The 17,567-nt window shown below is 37.9% G+C and overlaps 1 protein-coding gene across 4 annotated transcripts in view; it reads left to right on the top strand.

Annotated features, from left to right (window-relative positions):
* LOC106491611 (TLE family member 1, transcriptional corepressor) overlaps positions 1 to 17,567 on the top strand; it is a 161,565-nt gene that overhangs the window by 138,417 nt on the left and 5,581 nt on the right. For all 4 annotated transcript variants that reach the window (XR_010887000.1, XM_067316378.1, XM_067316377.1 and 1 more), the window contains 7 exons: positions 153 to 269; positions 3,398 to 3,451; positions 4,826 to 4,978; positions 5,828 to 5,972; positions 6,676 to 6,866; positions 8,282 to 8,358; positions 16,731 to 16,980. Coding sequence is in view for 3 of the 4 variants with exons in the window: in XM_067316378.1 (XP_067172479.1) it covers positions 153 to 269; positions 3,398 to 3,451; positions 4,826 to 4,978; positions 5,828 to 5,972; positions 6,676 to 6,866; positions 8,282 to 8,358; positions 16,731 to 16,980 (987 nt within the window). In the remaining variant the exon portion in view is untranslated. The remainder of the gene's footprint in view (positions 1 to 152; positions 270 to 3,397; positions 3,452 to 4,825; positions 4,979 to 5,827; positions 5,973 to 6,675; positions 6,867 to 8,281; positions 8,359 to 16,730; positions 16,981 to 17,567) is intronic.

Raw genomic sequence — 17,567 nt, 5'->3', positions numbered from 1 at the left:
TTGCCTGGAGGACTTTGAGTTGAATTAAATGGAATGAAAGACTAGGTATCCCTTTTTTAAAGCATCTATCGCATCCGATTTGCGTTTTTAGGCATATACAGAGGAATCGTGAAATGAATTTTTTTGATTGACCTTGTTTTTTGTCTTTACAGAGTAATTCTCTGTTGGTCCCGGACAGCCTGCGAAGCACAGATAAACGCAGGAATGGGCCTGAATACACCAATGACATCAAAAAGAGAAAGGTGGATGATAAGGATTCCAGCCACTATGTAAGCAAATCCATGTCAAAGAAATGTTTAATTTGTTTGCGGATACAGTGTGTGTATGAAGAGTGAGAAAGCTGTGAAGAACAAGGCAATAGGTTTCGTATGGCTGATGTAGTACATGAATATATGTGCCAGAGAGACCATTATTCATATTGTGGAAAGAGCAGTGAGTCAGTAGTTCTGGCTCTTGCCAAGTTATACTCCTCAACAGGCAAGAGGAAGCCAGGAGTACCTATTTTTGATTCACAAGTGTTCTAAGGATCCATTTCTAAGTTTCAGCAAAAGATCCTTTCTGGGTTGCTGTATACCTGCTACTGTGCTGCTGGTTTGTTGGAGATGGGAGTTTTTCATTGATTTGGGGGGGGGAGGGAGGGAGGGGGAGGCTAGTAAATTTCTGATATTAACTATGACCATGTTGAGTAGTAATTACTATTGCAAATTGCATGTGTTTTGAGGGCTGTACCAACTTCCTGAAGTTTGTTTTTTGTTGATAAGGCAGTTTCAGTAGAAAGCAAACTAAGGCAAAAAGTTCAGTTTGTGTTCCGCATTTTGACAAATGTTCCTTATTTCTCAGTTTCAGGGGGGCGCTTCAGTAGAACAGTGGCCCACATGAACCTCACAGGCAGGCTTCAACTTCAAGTCTAAATGCTCAGCCAAATAACAGGATGATACTTAAACAGGCCTTAGAATAGGGCTGATCTGAATTGAAAGAGTACTGAAAAGTAGAACTTAAATCTAACAAATGAAGTTATTTTTTGACATAGTGTGGTTTAAAATGTCTGCTTTAAATAACTTTAATCACTAATTACTTGCTGGTTGCTGAAAGCCAAGAGAAAATGAGGTGCTACTATATTTCATCAGTAGCTGGAAGTAGAATTTCTCTTCCACTTGGACCCAGGATATGCGTGGGCGGGAAGGCCTGTTGTCAATAACACTTGAGCAGTGGAGCCATTGACAGCAGATTGGGTTACTTTCCCCTTTCTGCACATCGTGGTGCTGTATTACTGTTGCAGCTTTGTGAGACGTATTTCCATCACTTTCTAATAACCTAGTTTTGATTATGGAAGCATCTGGCAAACTTCCCTATGCTATTCCCTCAGCTTTGAGGCCTTGAAATTCTAAGGTTATTTTTTATCTTAAATAGTTAAAGTTTAAGCATGCTCAAGCTACATAAAAACTTAAATCTTACTTGCTTTTTTTCTATTTCTGCTGGAAAGGAATGGAAAGGATATTGTATTGTAGCAATAGGTTTTTCGTTTATTATTTGTTTTAACCCATGTTTTACATGTGTAGTCTTGTGTGTTGTTTTCCTGAGATGGATTTTAAAGGTAAAGTCACCAACAAAATAAAGAATTGAACAAAACAAAGCTATATGAAAGTTTCAGATTTATTCTGATCTGGAACAGGTTTCTTTTTTTAAAGGTTCCTTGACTTCAAACTGCAAACATGGAGTTGCTGATTACCAGCTTTTTTAGAAGTGGCCCTTGTAGGGACATGAAGGAACAACTTTTGTTAGAAGGGGGATAAATGAGTGATAGGAATTGTTGCTTTGGAAATATGGCAGTAAATTCATAGTTTTCCTTTTTGACTTCTGACTCAAATTTTGATGTGACTTGGATTGTTTCAACCTGTAAGTTTGTTTAGCTACAGGAGAATCTTCTGATATAAATAATAACTATGGGAGGTGCCTTTAACCATCCCAGTAACTTCTACTTCACAACATGAGAAAATCAGCTGAGTGGATTTAATCACTGCTTGGTAACTGTTTTTGCCCTCATCAAGGGCAGTATTTCTGGGAATGAATGTCCTCCCTCAATGGGCTAAGGCAGGTCTCCCACATGCTTAGATATGTTCTAACCTATTCTTGCCTTCTATTTGCTTCGTACTCTTCAAGTGGTGACAAATACCTGGGACTGGAGCTCTCCTGTTCCTTCTCCTGTTGCACCCTTTGGATGGACAGCTTCCCGAGTCACAAATAGAGCCACCATGATGTCTCCAGTGGCACTCTTCAGGCCCTCCTGTGCTTGCAGTATTTCTTAAAAGCACTATTGAGCTGCTAAAGCAAAAGGGAATGGGTGAAACCACCTGCTCTTTTAACACTTATGTCCTAGAGTTAAAGGAAGGAACTGATGTTTTCCTTTCTGGCTGCCATAGTTAGGTGTGATAGCCCAGAGACTTTGAAAGCATTGCTGATTTAATTCAAGACATGGGGGACAATTTGAGCAGTCTCTTGTGTGTCTGACTTGTTTTCCTAGAAACTTTTAAACTAAAAATACAGTTCTTGAAAATGTCTAACTTTCCCATGGGAAAGTTTAAGTTTTGTCATTCCCTTGATTTTTCTGTCAAATCTCCCCTCTGGTTGAACCACCATGATGGTGGAAATCACTGGACCACAGTTTATCATGTGGATATGTCCCACTGGGATCCCAGCCCATTTTGGAGACAGGGAGCAGAAGGCACTTGAGTAACAGCTTCCATGAGACACTAGGACAGCCCAGATGAACAGTGGTTAAAGTGAAACCTAGTCAAAATTCAGCATGACAAGCCACAATAAAACATTTAAATTTGAGAATATCAAAGTGTTTTGATTTTGCTAGGCAGGAATGTTGAAGTCTCTTGGCATTTCTGGACTTTTCTCCCCCAGAACTTTCTATTTTCAAAGCTTTCCTTTCTGGAGAAGAAGAATTGTCCTATCACTTTGGAGGAGCTGATTCATAAACCAAATGTCAAGTTAATGGAATTTTCTGAGACATATTTAGTGTTTTTTGGTACAAACATTAAGCAGTAATTCTCATAAGATTAAATAGCAGGTGAATAGAATTAGTTTCCTTTTTTAATAGTAGTGATAACACTGTTTATGATGGTAATCAGGAGGGTTTTTAGACCATCTCTCACTGATGGTGAGACTGGCACTAAACTAGCCCTACCTCATTTAGGTTTTATTGTTAAAGCACTAGAAAGCTGTTGTGTTCGTGTTTTCATTTTGTTTGCCCTATCACTAGTAACTAAAGAAAGGCTCTTTGCTTTTTGTTTAAGAAAAACAATCAAATGTCTGAGTAGATGCCTAGTCTTTCTCTCTAGGCTCTTAATGTATGAACTGAAATAAAAATTTATTTATTTATTTTTAATAGGACAGTGATGGGGACAAGAGTGACGATAACTTGGTTGTAGATGTATCCAATGAGGTAACTTTTTTTTTCATTTTTGTAGTCTTAACGTTTGCCCAGACATTAAAGGAAAAGTGCATTTAGTTAGATGAAAGAAACACTCTATGTGGATGTATTAAAATATTCACAACTTCTTTCTTATTGATACCACAGTTACTATATCTTCCTCCTTGCTTTATCTGGTTGCCCTCTCTGCTTTTTCTGCTGCTGCTTTATCCATATCTGTTCTCTCAGCAGTTATGTTCTAACATTTCACAGCTGTTCTGTAGTGGGGAGAGTTGTGGTGAGATGCAGGTGGAGGGCTGAGGTTTTTAAACTACTGTCTTTGAATGAAAAGGAAAGACAATATTTGACCTTGTAGTTATTAGCAGTAGTATTAATAACACTTTTGGTGGCTTTAAAGTTACAAATATTTTAATTTCCTAGTTTAAAGACAACTTTTGCCACAAATGCTTATCTGTTTTAGAATGAAGTCAGCTAAACTGTCCCAAATTCTGTTTGCAAAATTTTCCCAAATCATAGCCACTTCAAAAAGCCTTAAGTGCCCAAATGATGTCAGCCAAGTAGAAAAATGGGTATCCAACCAGATTTAGAGAATGATCTCGGAAGCCCTGGTTATTATGATACTGCTCCATAATCAATTGGTAGACTTACTGCCCTCTTGTGAGGACTTCCTTCCCTCCCTCCCTGCTGCTGTTCTCATGAGCAGAAAGAGGATAGAGAACCTGCAGTGCTTTGATGGCTTTGTAGCTTGCTGGATAGGCTATTACAGAATAAAGTAAAAGCAGAGAGTGCCTCTGGAAGAGAAAAAGATAATTACCTGAGAGATGATTTTAGTTTTTTCTGAAGATGCAAGTAGTGATGCAATTACAGTTGGTATCTAAAAAGAAGTAGCAGATAGATATTATGGCATATAAAGCATGTGTCTCTATCACTTCCTCTGATGGTAGAAATGATAAAAGCGTGTATTGCCTAAGAAGGATTATTCCTGAAATTTTTGGTGCTCGCTAGCAGTACGTGGAGGCCATACGGAAACAGTGTAAACATTACTATTACTCTTGGTCTATCTTGCTTTTATTGCTTGTCATGCACACTTTTTTTAGATTGTACTTATATTTACCTAGATAGCAAGCTCTATGCTTGGAAACAGTTTGCGGTTACAGGTAATCTAAAATAAATGCAGATTGCTTACTGTAGGAACTTATATGTCTACACTAAACTAACAAAGGGTTTTAATCCTTTTTGCCTAGAGACAGCAAAATGTCTCTTCATTCAAACTCACTATTTGAATTCTTCTAGGTTCCCCTTCCTCCTTCCCCCCAACTCCTTAGTGCTCTTTGTGTACCCACCCATAACAGGTTTCTGTGCCATTGTTCCTTTCCTGTTGTTTAGGATCCGTCCTCCCCACGGGCAAGCCCTGCTCATTCACCACGCGAAAATGGTATAGATAAAAACCGCCTGCTGAAGAAGGATGCCTCTAGCAGTCCAGCATCTACAGCCTCTTCAGGAAGTTCCACTTCCCTGAAATCCAAAGAAATGAGTTTGGTGAGTATAATAAGCAGTCTGTAGTCCGGAGAAATGTTCTTCTTGCATGTAAGATCTACTTATTCCTTGCCCTGCAACAATTTTTGGCAGAAAGCGTATGATTTTAAACATTTGAAGTTGAAATTGATTACTGTTCTTCCCAATCTTTGCAGTAGTGTTCAGCCTTCCTCCTCAGCAATAACTTCAGCTTCATGCTGATATCTTATGTTTCTTGCATTTATATCAAACAAGTTTCAAATTTATTACATAACACACAAGATTTGCTTAAGCATTGCTTTCTTTTTGAGCAATAGCTTATGCTTTAATTCTTCTGTAGATCTGCACATAGCCACTAAGAAGTTCTCCAGGCTACTCTTACATTCTTCTAAATAAACTGTTAGTCTCTGAAAATTTTCTTTCTGCAGTATCTTTAATAATTTGATAAGATTCTCTGTAACCCTTAAAGTACCACTTTTTTTTAATATATCCTCAGCTATGGTACTTCTTTGCTTTTGTAGTTAAATCTGTTGTGTCCAGTAATGTTTGAAATGATAATGTTTGCAAACTGAAATAAATTGATGTTGCATACAGTATTGTCCTGAAGAAAAATTAGCTCATGCATTTTTTTCATGCCAATGGAAGAAGGAAGAATAACTTTCTACATCTCTGTGCTTATTTTAATTTTGTCAATAATAGAAAAGGTCAGCGTTTCTCTCTCGCAAGATAATGCTGTCAACATTGTGTGGATTTATGAAAATTGGCTGAGGGAGTAGGTAGTAGGTGCCCAGCATCCCAGCTGCTGTTGTGATAAATTGTGTAATATGGTCTGGATTAAAAATAATACTCATTTAATTTGTTTAATGATACCAGCATGAAAAAGCCAGCACGCCTGTTCTGAAATCCAGCACACCAACTCCTCGAAGTGATGTGCCAACCCCGGGCACTAGTGCAACTCCAGGACTTCGTCCAGGCCTTGGCAAGCCTCCAACAATGGACCCTCTGGTTAACCAAGCTGGTAATGCATTACCTCTTGTGTTTTTATGGTTCCAGCATTAATCTTTCTACATATGTAGTTCTATGTGAATGTTAAGTAAGTGTATTGCTTTATTCTTGGTATTAAGAGAAGGCTTGATGAGAAGCAGTTGTTTGGATTATCAAGAGTTCAAATATCTTTCTGTCTTATGTTCTTCTTTTGTTTACTTTGTCTCTATCTTTTTTACAAATAATCCAGAGACTGTGTGCAATATAGAAAGACTTCTCAGAAGTTTCTGGTGCTTATTCTGAATGCAGTCTCTTTTCCAGTCTTTGTCTGGGACTACTAATATTTGCTGCAGTGTAAATCTTGACAAATGCAGGATGAAGTTTACTTTTGCTGTTCAGTCTGGTATAGCACAGTTGCTTCAGACATGAGCTGTGTAAACCGTGTCTGTCAGCTTTACCGCTTAATTTGACAAAGGAGCAATTTATGTAAACAGGGAAATGTTACAGAAATGGAAATAGGCAATGCTAGTAGCGATTGTTAGAAGTAATCAGCAAGTTCAGACTTCAGTAGGCCTTATTTATACTGAATAAAAAGAGATAGTAGTAATGAAATATGGCAATGTTTCTTGGCAGTATGTGTAGAGAGGGGAAGGTTAGGTACTGTAGAAAAGAGGATTGTTTTCCTCTCTGTGTGCAAGGAAATAAAAATAAAATTGCTTGATTTCATTCTTCTGCAGCTGCAGGTTTGCGGACACCTTTGGCAGTACCCGGACCGTACCCTGCTCCATTTGGAATGGTACCTCATGCTGGCATGAATGGAGAGCTAACCAGTCCAGGGGCAGCCTATGCCAGTCTGCACAATATGTCCCCCCAGATGAGTGCTGCTGCAGCTGCAGCTGCTGTGGTTGCTTATGGAAGATCTCCTATGGTAGGCCATACGTTGCTTGCAATCTCAGTCTTGTGGGTTGTGGTTCACTGAGAAGAGCTACATGCTTCATTTAACATTGTCAGATTCCCAAGTTATAACAACACCAGAGGCTTGACTGCTTCACTCTGTCTTTCACTTTGCTGCATGTCTGGAGAAACAAACTTTTACCTTGAAAACAGAGAATCTCAGTGTATTTATGTATGTCTCCTTTTTTGTTAACCTTCATCAGTGCCTTGGATCATTAGTAAATGCCAAACTATTTGTTTATTCTTTAAATGAACAGGTAGTGTTGGTAGCTACAAAGCACTTCATTGGTGCTCTGGACATCTGTTTTTCTCTTACTGAGTCAGATTTGTGTGCTGTACAGACATCCCAAATTAATCTTGAAGCACACAGAAGTCTTTTTATCTACATCTGACTTTGTTTTTTATTGAAATCAATATGAGAAGTTGGATGGTACATGTCTTAAAGCTCTGTGATAAGGTGTGTTAAGAATAGTCTTCGTTGCTATTGTGGGTGTAATAAGTAAATGGAACGTGGTAGTCATTGCTGCTATTGAGCAGAGTAACCTAAAGGCCTGATTCTGCAAACATATGAGATTGATGGCAGTTTTATGTATGCACAGACTTACCTACTTGTAAATTTGCAAGATCATGTCATCTTCCTCGTTACTGTAGGGTAAGGCTGCTTTTTCAAACTGTAAAACAGGGCTTTTATTTGAAAAAGTGGAAATTCTAAATAGCATATGCTCTCCTTAAAGCAGTAGGAAGTATACTCTATCAGAAGAAAAAATAAGTGTATTTAGTCCAGAATCCCTATTTGGATTATTTGATGTATGTATTTATTCAGGATACAAGTTTAATGGAACTGCAGCATGTGAAGAGAGCCTATGTAATATGTTTAAGCTGTAGATGAATTTGTGTGTGCCTTGCAGTGTAGCTTGATGAGAGATATGTTAGCTGATGTGCCCACACAGTGCGGTGCGGTACAATATGGAGATTCTAGCTGGGGCCTGGAGATTCTAACTGGGGCCTGAAGCTGCTTTTGAACACTGTGCTGTGTCTGCATGCGTAAGTGCTAGTTGTCACAAGAGCTAAAGAGCACTGATTTGGCCACATGCCAACACAACATGGCCTCTGATGGAGGAGCTGGCTTAGTGTTAGCTCAAGGATCTTTGTATTATGCTTTATTAGGTGGTGTGGATATTTGATATACGTTACTTTTATCAGAAGTAACTGTGGGGAAAACCTCTTGTTTTTAATACTTCCCCTGTCCCCCCCAAGAAATTACATCTACTTTAATACTGTGGGTAAATTTTTCTTTTTGTTTAAATGCATAGCATTTTGGGGGTGAAGAAAAGGGACTTGTTAAATGAGAAATTGCAAGTGTGAGATTAATTGATTTTTCATTGTCAGGTTGGGTTTGATCCTCCTCCTCACATGAGAGTACCTGGAATCCCTCCAAATCTAGCAGGGATTCCTGGGGGAAAACCGTAAGTAACTCTTAACGCTTTGGTAATGTCTGCAACATTTAGAGAGCATAAAGTTATCTTGTGTCAGTGAACAAGAATTCCGAAGGGGGGTAGTGTCTCGGTTGTTCCCAAGAGATTGCTTTAGACTTCTGATAAGGAATGTAGCATGTAAATTCTCAACTGGTAGCTGTCATCTCCTGAAAAAGGTGTGTGTTACTTATTTCTAGAGAAAAGCTGTTGAAGGTATATATACCTTTGAGGGTGGATTTTTTTTAAAATTCTTCCTTTTTAGAAGAGGCTAAGGGAATTGTAAACTAGTAGACAGTGGTAAAATGGGTAAGATAGAACAGACTGAAACTAAAATTCATACTATAGTGAGCATAAATGTGTAATGCAAATTCACAGACTCCATGTCTGGCAGCTGTTTTAACAGGCGTAAGAGTCTGAAACTGTTGATCACAATGGGTATCTGAAGCAGTTACTTTGGCAGCTGATGCACACCTTGCATAACGGAGCAAGCACTTAAAAACATTGTGGAAGTATACAGCTGGAAAGGAAAAGGATAAGGAAACAGTTGTGCAGTGGGTATTGCATGATGTAAGATGACTTTCACAACAGTTTCTTTTTATTTAAAGGCTTTAACTGTTGGTGAAAGGGTGCTTGAATAAATTACTTCTGTGATACTAAGGCTTACTGAGGTTAAAATAAAATACTTGCACCGAAACAGTGTATGTCGAGGTCTTCCATAATTTGGCTGTGGTAGACAGACTGAGTATACCCATATGTAGTACAGTCATGAAGATACATGACCTCTTAAATCTGAGGGTGTGGGGTTATTTTGTTTTTTTTTATATACATATTTCTGGACAACTAGTTTACACAAGTATAAACAGAACATACTTTGTAAATTCAACTAATCTGTTTGCTTAGGGAGGGAAGGGCAGAGAGGATTATAGCAGCTTTGGACACTCCTTTAGAACCTGTTCTTTGTCCCTTCATACTTGACATCCAGTCTTTTCTTCTCTTTCAACAGGAAGTAGCAAGAATATAGGTTTTTCTCTAACTAGGTACAAAGATAATTTTGAAACCCACTTAACATTTTGTGCTTGCTATGTTGGATTTTCCTGGTACATACTGTCTTCTGTGCCAAACCATTGTGAGGCTTCTGTGAAGCCTGCCTGTGTGATTTCACTTTTCCTTTTGCAGCTTCAGAAAAATTCAGAAACTTACTTTTACGATACTGTGTAAGTTTATAAGAAACACTTATTGTGGTGAAAGTTACACAGACACAGAGATTTCTGTGTGTCTGTTTTTTGACCTCCCATTGATACCTGGTGATAAATTATAATGTCAATCATTCCAGCATCCTGAAAAGTGTACACCAGATTACAGGCAGTAAAGCATGTGTTTTCTCCTACTCTTTTTTTGCATAGCACTAAGAAAACAGCAGGCTTCTTACATTGGAAAAGCCATCCTAAATGTGTTTTTGTTGTTATCCACCATGCTTCTGAGAACAGACTTAACTATCTGTTGACAGTGTGAGAAACCTGTTAAATCTGAGTTTACTTAAAGAAAAGCTGGTGGTATGTTGATGGGATTACTGAAGTAAAGGGTCTGTGAGTTGGTGTTATGTATCAGATGGTGGTATGTTTAAATTTAGTACAGTAAGGAACATGCTTTGTCCTAAAAACAGGCTCTCTTTATTAAGGGCCAAATGCTTTCTTGCTGACTTAGGTAGATTTTGTCATCCTTATATAAAATATTTTTGGAAATCAAAAAATCCCTTGCCTGTAATTTTTTACTTTTAAACCAGTGTATTCACAAACATTCAATAATTTTTATTTCATTAGTAACCCCAGCAATATGATATTTTAAAAGTTATGAAAACCTATTTTTGTTCAGTCAGAACTGCTCTGAGGAAGGAGGCTAGCTTCTAGCCATTGCACTATTCAAGGCACTAAAACAGTGCATGTTTACGGTTGTATTTTGTATTCTGAATTTCATATCTAATTTGGTCTGTTTATGTTTATGATACTTTCCTACTCTCCACATGATTTGATATGTTCAGTAATATGTTTCATAGTCACATTATTTGGACTGACTCAATCTTTTTCTTCTGAAGCAACTTCTTTGCCTGCCTTTGCTGTGAGATAAAACTAAAATGCCAAAAGCTGAACTGTTACCTTTCTGTTGGTGGCTTTGGAATCGCCTTTGTTTTAGTTCTGTTTGACTACAATTGCCTGGATGTTCTCTGTTACCTGCAGCATCTTTGAAAGTATCTCTTACTCACATTAGGAAAGTCTCCTATATTACCCATACAGTTTACATCTGTTAAAGTCAGGCAGACTAAAGGGGAATTCTTGGTTTATTTCAGAATTTGCATTATCCTAGAGACTAGTTAATGTGCTGCATTGAATTTGTTATAAATGAGATGTGGAGTTTTAGTTTGAGTCTTGTTACAGCTGGTACAGAGCAAGGTTTTCAGATTAAACTATTGAACCCTCAGCTGTATGTGTCTGCTGATTGCTGCAGGTTATGATGTTGGGGCTCTTTTTTTCACTCAGCCTTGCTTCCAAGAGAACATTAAGTTCCCCTGTTTCCAAAGGAATGGCATTTCTGATAGCACACAGTTTTCTTTAACCCCTGTATACTCCAAGATCTCTAAAATTACTAGATTGTTAGAAAAATTAGTAGCCTCTTGGGCCTGCTTTTCCTTGTTTATTCCCTCTTACCAAAGGAATTTGTCTGAAAAGCTTCTCTGTCACTTGCTTTGTTTTGTAACTTGACTAAATGCAGGTCTTTATCACCATGTTTTTATGTTTCTGAATGTGAATCTGACAATTTTGCTCTCTTCGGAGTCTAACCTTGTTAGTGCTACAGAGGGCAATCGTTGCAGCAATCTAGAAAGCTGAAGTGTCTTAACCAGTTTCTTGTTTATACAAATGAGCTAGCCTTGGTATTTGATAGCAGGCTTTTTCTTTTTCTTTTTCAAGCATTTTGTCTGAGTCTGTTCATGATTTCAACATTACTTTGATACCTTTGTGTACACATAACCTAGTTTTCTGTCTTCAGTTGCTGTTAATGCCTGTTGCCATTTGACTAATCACTTCTTGGCTATCGCTAACTTTTTTTCATCCTGCTAATGGTATGTTTCGCTTCATATTTCAGGTCATGGACAGCACTATTTTGAAGAAGCTATGTGATCTTATACTTGTTTTCTCTCAGCTATTGTTCAGTAATTACTTTGGTGGACAGGGACTCAATATATGGGTGTATGAATGTGCATAAAGTATGTTTTAATATTTTGTTTCACAATTGCTTGCTGCCAGTGCATTATTTGTTTCTTAGCAGCTCTTCTGCGTTTTTTTTCCCCAAGTTGTCTTGAGTCATCACCTAATCTTTTGTCTTTGAAATCAGTACTATTTTTGGACATGACCATGTGGTGTCTGCATTTTGCACTCTGTCCTTTTTACACTTCAGTATGTTTAACTGTGCACTGAACTATAAATTCTTGGTGTGGTGTTGTATTCATGTTTTTTGCTTTGTATAGCCTTTCTAGTGAAGTAATTATTTAGCTTTTACTCTTCTGCAGATGCTAAAGTAATGTTCTTGTGGATTTCTCTATGATGTGAACCACAACCTCTAATAGTTGGATGGTGTACTGAGCATGAATATTCCAGTTTAGTGGTGAAGATTTGTGCCCGCAGTCGTGCCTCTCTGATGTCTTAAATTATGAAGTAACAGTAGTAATGATGACAAATGTACTTTTCTGTTTTTTCAAATCTGCTTTATTTGGAGTATGAGGTGTTGTTACAGACAGACATCAGATAGAGTTGAAATATTATAAGTTTTCATTTTCATAGAAAAAGAAGATTTCATTTGGTAAATGTAAACTCTGCAAATTCTAGTTATAAGCTGACTTTTCACTGTGTTCAAATAGCATTGTTTTTCAGAACAGTATACAGTTTTGGAATCGTAAAATAGATTGCTTAAAACAAAAAATTAAAAGATTTCAATTCTCCTGATCTTTGTTTTTTTTAGTGAGTGTACAGTGAGGAATATTTTAAAGGAAGACTAATTTTGCTCTGTTTTAGAATAACAGGTTGTTCCCACCCTCCCCACCCCCATGCCTCCCAACCTCTGGATAGAATGGTTTGATGCCATTTATGAAGTTAAAAGGATTTGTTAGTCCTATATGAATACCTTGATCACTAACTGTTGACGTTTTGCCCTATACAGTAAAATACCATACTCAGATATTCAAGGATATTCAGTGTTTGTTGTGATAACTGTAACTAAAATTAAGCTGGTGTACAGAGAAGACCTGAAAGTAAAATGCAGTCATCAACAGAAGGAACCTTCTACTTTTGTGTTTTGTGGTTTGGGTGTTTTTGCGCTAGTTTAGGAATTCTGTTTGAATTGGAGGTATGAAGTGGAAGCTAGGTATTTTTTGTTTGTTTGTTTGTTTTGATGGCATGGCACTTTAAGAACTATATGTATTTTATCAGTCTGAATACTCAGATGAGCTAAGAGGTAGATAGTTTAGTCAATTTGCCATATTCTTGAGCAATAAATTTGTGTGGAAGACTGTTCTGTTAAAAATCTCCTTGAAGAGGAGAAAGCTATTCTGGACTTTCCTCAGATGTCAGAGAACACATACTTTTGAATTTGGGAATGGGAGGGTAAAAATTACCAGATTTAAACTGGTAAACGGAGTTGTCTTTTAGTCTTACAAAAAGTTTTTTAGTCTTACAACCTACTAGGTTGTAATAGGAACTCTGCAGGTTCTCAGTGCTTCTGTGACATAGAAAAAGAAAAAAATCTTTGGATGCAATAGATCAAAAGGAGAATGGATCATAAAGCCTGTCTCTTATTCAGAGGGGATGTAATCATAGGTGACAGTATACAGAGTAAATATTTCTCAGAATCCCTCCTAAATAAGACACATGTAAATTTGTCTTGTAACTATTCTGTTCTGGTCTAAACTTGCTTATCCTTTGTTCTTAACACAAGTACAGTTCTTAGGCATTATTTAAATATTCTCATAATATACAGTTAGTTACAAGTGTAAATATAGTCATTGGCTAATATCTACTTAGTGTTTTTCATGTTAGTTTATAATGACATTGCATAAGAACTCTTTTCCTTTGTTATGTTTTAAACCCAACATGAGGAGGGGCTGTCTTAATATTTTAGAAACCATTTCACCAGAGGTGGAAAATCATGGAACCCAGTTACCTCCTAGTGACAGAGTACTATGGACAAAAACATAGTTTTTGGCATAAGCTGTCAGTTCTACAAGATCCTCTTAAAAGGACAAAAATGCACATGATGGAGTTTAGTGGTGTTACGGAATTCAAATGTGCATAGCAGTTTGAGGAGGGAGGCTGGGAGGTCAAGGGGTGCCTGCTGAGAAATCTCAAGTTAGGCTCTAGAGAACTCAAGAGCTTACTAAATTTAACTAAATATTGACCCCTTTAGGGTTGGGCAACCTAAAATGCATATGTATGCACACCTCAATATACTTAGGTATGGTCCTGAAAATACGATTCTCCTCAGAAGCTGAGGAGTAGGCAGTCTGATGTGGTGACCTGATGGAGAGGTAGCCTAGAGCAACAGAGAGTGATGGAGCTGCAAATAGTCATTTGCACTGCTGCCACTAGTACTGTGTTCTTCTGAAGATGGAAGCTGTCGTTATCTAGGGAAGTGTCATGATACAAGTTTTTTCAAAGAAAAAGGTGCCAGTAAAGAAAAGTTATACATATTAACAGTGGTTGTGTTTGCCTGACATGCCACTTACCTTCAAGCAAACAGGAGCATTTCGTTTTTTGTGTGCTTATGTTGGTAGGGGACTTTGGCAATGAGTAGCCATTTCTTTGCATAGTGAATTGCTGATAACCTGCACTGCAGCAAAAACTGCCTTGACTTGTGTGAAACTCTGGCTGATCTGTTTGTTAGGCCCTGAAATTCAGTCATCCCAAGTGCTGACTAATCTTGGAAGCAAATGCCTGATGGTGATGGTAAAACTGAAAGTTGTAATATGGTGTATAAAACCACACTTTGAATATGGCATACTTAACATGGCAAACTTATACATGCTTAAAATACATTGGGTCGAGTCATTGGCATTCCAGAGCAGAAAAGTCCTCTTAATGGTACAGTATACATGAAGCACTTGAAAAATATTTTGTCTTCCTCCCATCCCAGCCAAGAACTGAGAAGCTACGCATGTATATGCACAGAAGCATTTCAAAACACCACATTTCTTAAAATACTGTCAATTGAAAAGTACCTTTAAGGTATAACCTTCTGTAATATGTTTTTAAAAAAAAAAAAGAAAGAAAAAGTGCAGGTGGATTATTCATCGTTTTGGGAAAAATTGCTTAATCCTTGCTTAATTGTTTGTCATCTGTCTAATTAAAAACATGGGCAGACTTCAAAGTTGCATGGTTCTGTATACTGTTATTGCTAACAAATATTCTGCAGCTGGCTTTGATCTGTAGCGTAGGATGGGGTGGTGCTTTCCAGCCTCTTAAGTGCAATGACTTTGTAGTTGGATTCTGTACCTGGACCTGAGCAGTTGTTCAGCCTTGAGCTTGTTGCTGCTCCTCTTCTGCTTCTCCCATCCTTTGTCTCATCTATTTAATGAATAACTGCTTTGAGACGGTTTTATCTCTACTTTTCTTCACAAAAGTGGTACAGATTTCTAGTGTAGCCTTTATCATTGCTGTAATTCTGTATCCTAAAAAAGGAAAGGGTCCCATGGGAAGAACTACATCTGATACGTGCAGATTGTATGGTCGTGAGGGAGTGAACTTTGTGCTTCCTTTCTTATCTTGCATTTCCTATTTCTTTTATTTGTCATCTTTCATGCTTGCTCATCCTCCATTTCTGTATACTCTCTGAGTATGTTTTCCATTGACATATCCAACCATGAAACAGGAATGATATGCAGGAATTGCATGTGCAGGTACTCTTCCTTTCTTCTCCTTGGTTAATAGCAGTGACTTTTTGTCCTCAGCCTTTTTTCTCCTTCTCTACTGAGAGAACAGTGATATTGCATGGGGCAATTGTTTCTCTACTCTTTTCTTCTGTATGAAAGAACAGTAGAGTAAGCCCTCTCTGCTTTCTTCTAAGTCCTTTTTTAAAGGAACATCTTCTCTTCGACTCTGCTCCAGGGCATATTCATTTGGAAAGGACCCCAGGTGTACCTTATGATGTCTGTTACCGATCGGGGCCTCTTGCTCATTCTGTTCTTCCAAAATGTGCAATATTTGGGAATGTGCAATAAAATACTTTGAAAATAGGCATCCAGAACAGAGTAAAATTGAACCATCTACTGTTGGGTCTGGGGGAGACTGATGCAGTGCTAGATTTTGACTTGAGTAACGGGGATTTAAGATTTCTGGGGAAGGTGACCTTGAAAAAAAAAAAAAGAACCATTCTAAACACAAGAATATATGAGAAAAATAAAGTATCACCAGGGAAGGGGTAGCTCAGTGGTACAAGAACTCATTTCTCATCATTTTTATTCACTTTGGGCTCTTGGAGAATGCTGTAAAAGTGACAGGAATGTTTAAAAATGTGAACTATGTATGCACTTAAAAGGGCAAAAAAAATCTCGCCATTGTAACAAACAGCAGCCTTTTTGCAGTAGTATTTTCATTATTTAAAAACCCTAAACCTGAAACCTTCATTAGCTGCTATTTGTTCCCTTGTCCTTAAGCAGAGCTGACTTCAGACATCACAGTGAATGCAAAGAAATATCTTTTGTAACTTCTGTCCTCAAGGAGGAATGCTTAATTAATTAATTAATTATTGTTATTTTATTCAGTGCTGGTGTTCACCTCTTTAACCCTTGGTTTTCATATACTTAAAATCACACAGTGAATACAAATAAGAGATGTTACACAATTGCCAAAAGTACCTGGGAAACTGAGCCTTTCAGCTTTTCCAAAATACTTATTCAGGAAAACGCAATTAAGAGAAGATGGTATCAGTCTTCTGATGAAAGGTGTGTGTGTGCACTCTACATGTTTATGTTTTCAGTTTAAAGTACTAGTTCCCAACTCGAAATAGAAGCATGTGGACATAGCTAATGCTGATGTTAAAGATGAGGTGTAGAAATAGAGCACAAGTTAAATTTTGGCTGTGCACCAGGGCAAGTTCTACTGCAGGGCAATGCGTGCAAGTTCCATGGAAGAAATCTGCAAATGTAGTGGCTGGTCAGGGACTGGGCCTGCACTACTTGGCACTGTAGCTTTAATTTTTATGTGCAAAAAGATTGGTAAAGAAAGCAATTGCAAAATACTATGGTTTTTTGTGCATTTTATTAGTGTAACTGGTTGACGGTTCTTTTCTTTTCCTCTCCCTTCTTTCTTTTCCCCCAAAAGAGCATACTCCTTTCACGTTACTGCAGATGGTCAAATGCAGCCTGTACCTTTCCCTCCTGATGCCCTCATCGGTCCAGGAATCCCTCGCCATGCCCGTCAGATCAACACTCTGAACCACGGGGAAGTCGTGTGTGCAGTTACTATCAGCAACCCCACGAGACACGTGTACACGGGTGGGAAGGGCTGTGTCAAAGTCTGGGATATCAGCCAGCCTGGCAGCAAGAGCCCTGTCTCTCAGCTGGACTGCCTGGTAAGTGAACAGGAACTTATGCACAAGGGTAACTTCTCCTTGGAGACTCAATAAGGAAATAGCTGTCCTTGTCTGGATTTTATTCATATTACAAGGAAATAGCAGGCAGTTCTGTTTCCTGCTTTAGCTGTCCATTTTTTCTTTTTACTAAACAGGTGGTGTTACAATGGAAAAATTCTGGTTTGTTTAGGGATAAATGTTGTCATTAAGGGTCAAATAATATATTAGACAGGACTTCTGAGCAAACAATTCACCAGAGAGAGAGAGAGTGTGTGTGTGTGTGTTTTTCCCCCCCTCTAGTCATGCTCATGGTTTTTCTACTCATGAGTTTAAAAGAAATATAGCCAGGCTTATACAGAACTACACAGAATGTTCCAAGGTGTTTAACTCATGCCAGAAGTGACTTTTTTTAAGGAGATAGCAATTATATAATGAAATAAGATGACAAAATATCAAGGTCACTTTAAGTTTTGCTACACTTTTGTTGCTTTTCTGAACATTATGCATTTTGTTTGTTTGTTTTCACCTCTACCGGTTACCAAACAGAATGGAGTTCAGTAATCTAGTTAGCAGACAATTCTTATGCA

This window comes from Apteryx mantelli, chromosome Z (genome assembly GCF_036417845.1).
Source record: "Apteryx mantelli isolate bAptMan1 chromosome Z, bAptMan1.hap1, whole genome shotgun sequence".
Taxonomy (NCBI): Eukaryota; Metazoa; Chordata; class Aves; order Apterygiformes; family Apterygidae; genus Apteryx; species Apteryx mantelli.
This window is presented reverse-complemented; position numbering and strand designations above follow the sequence as displayed.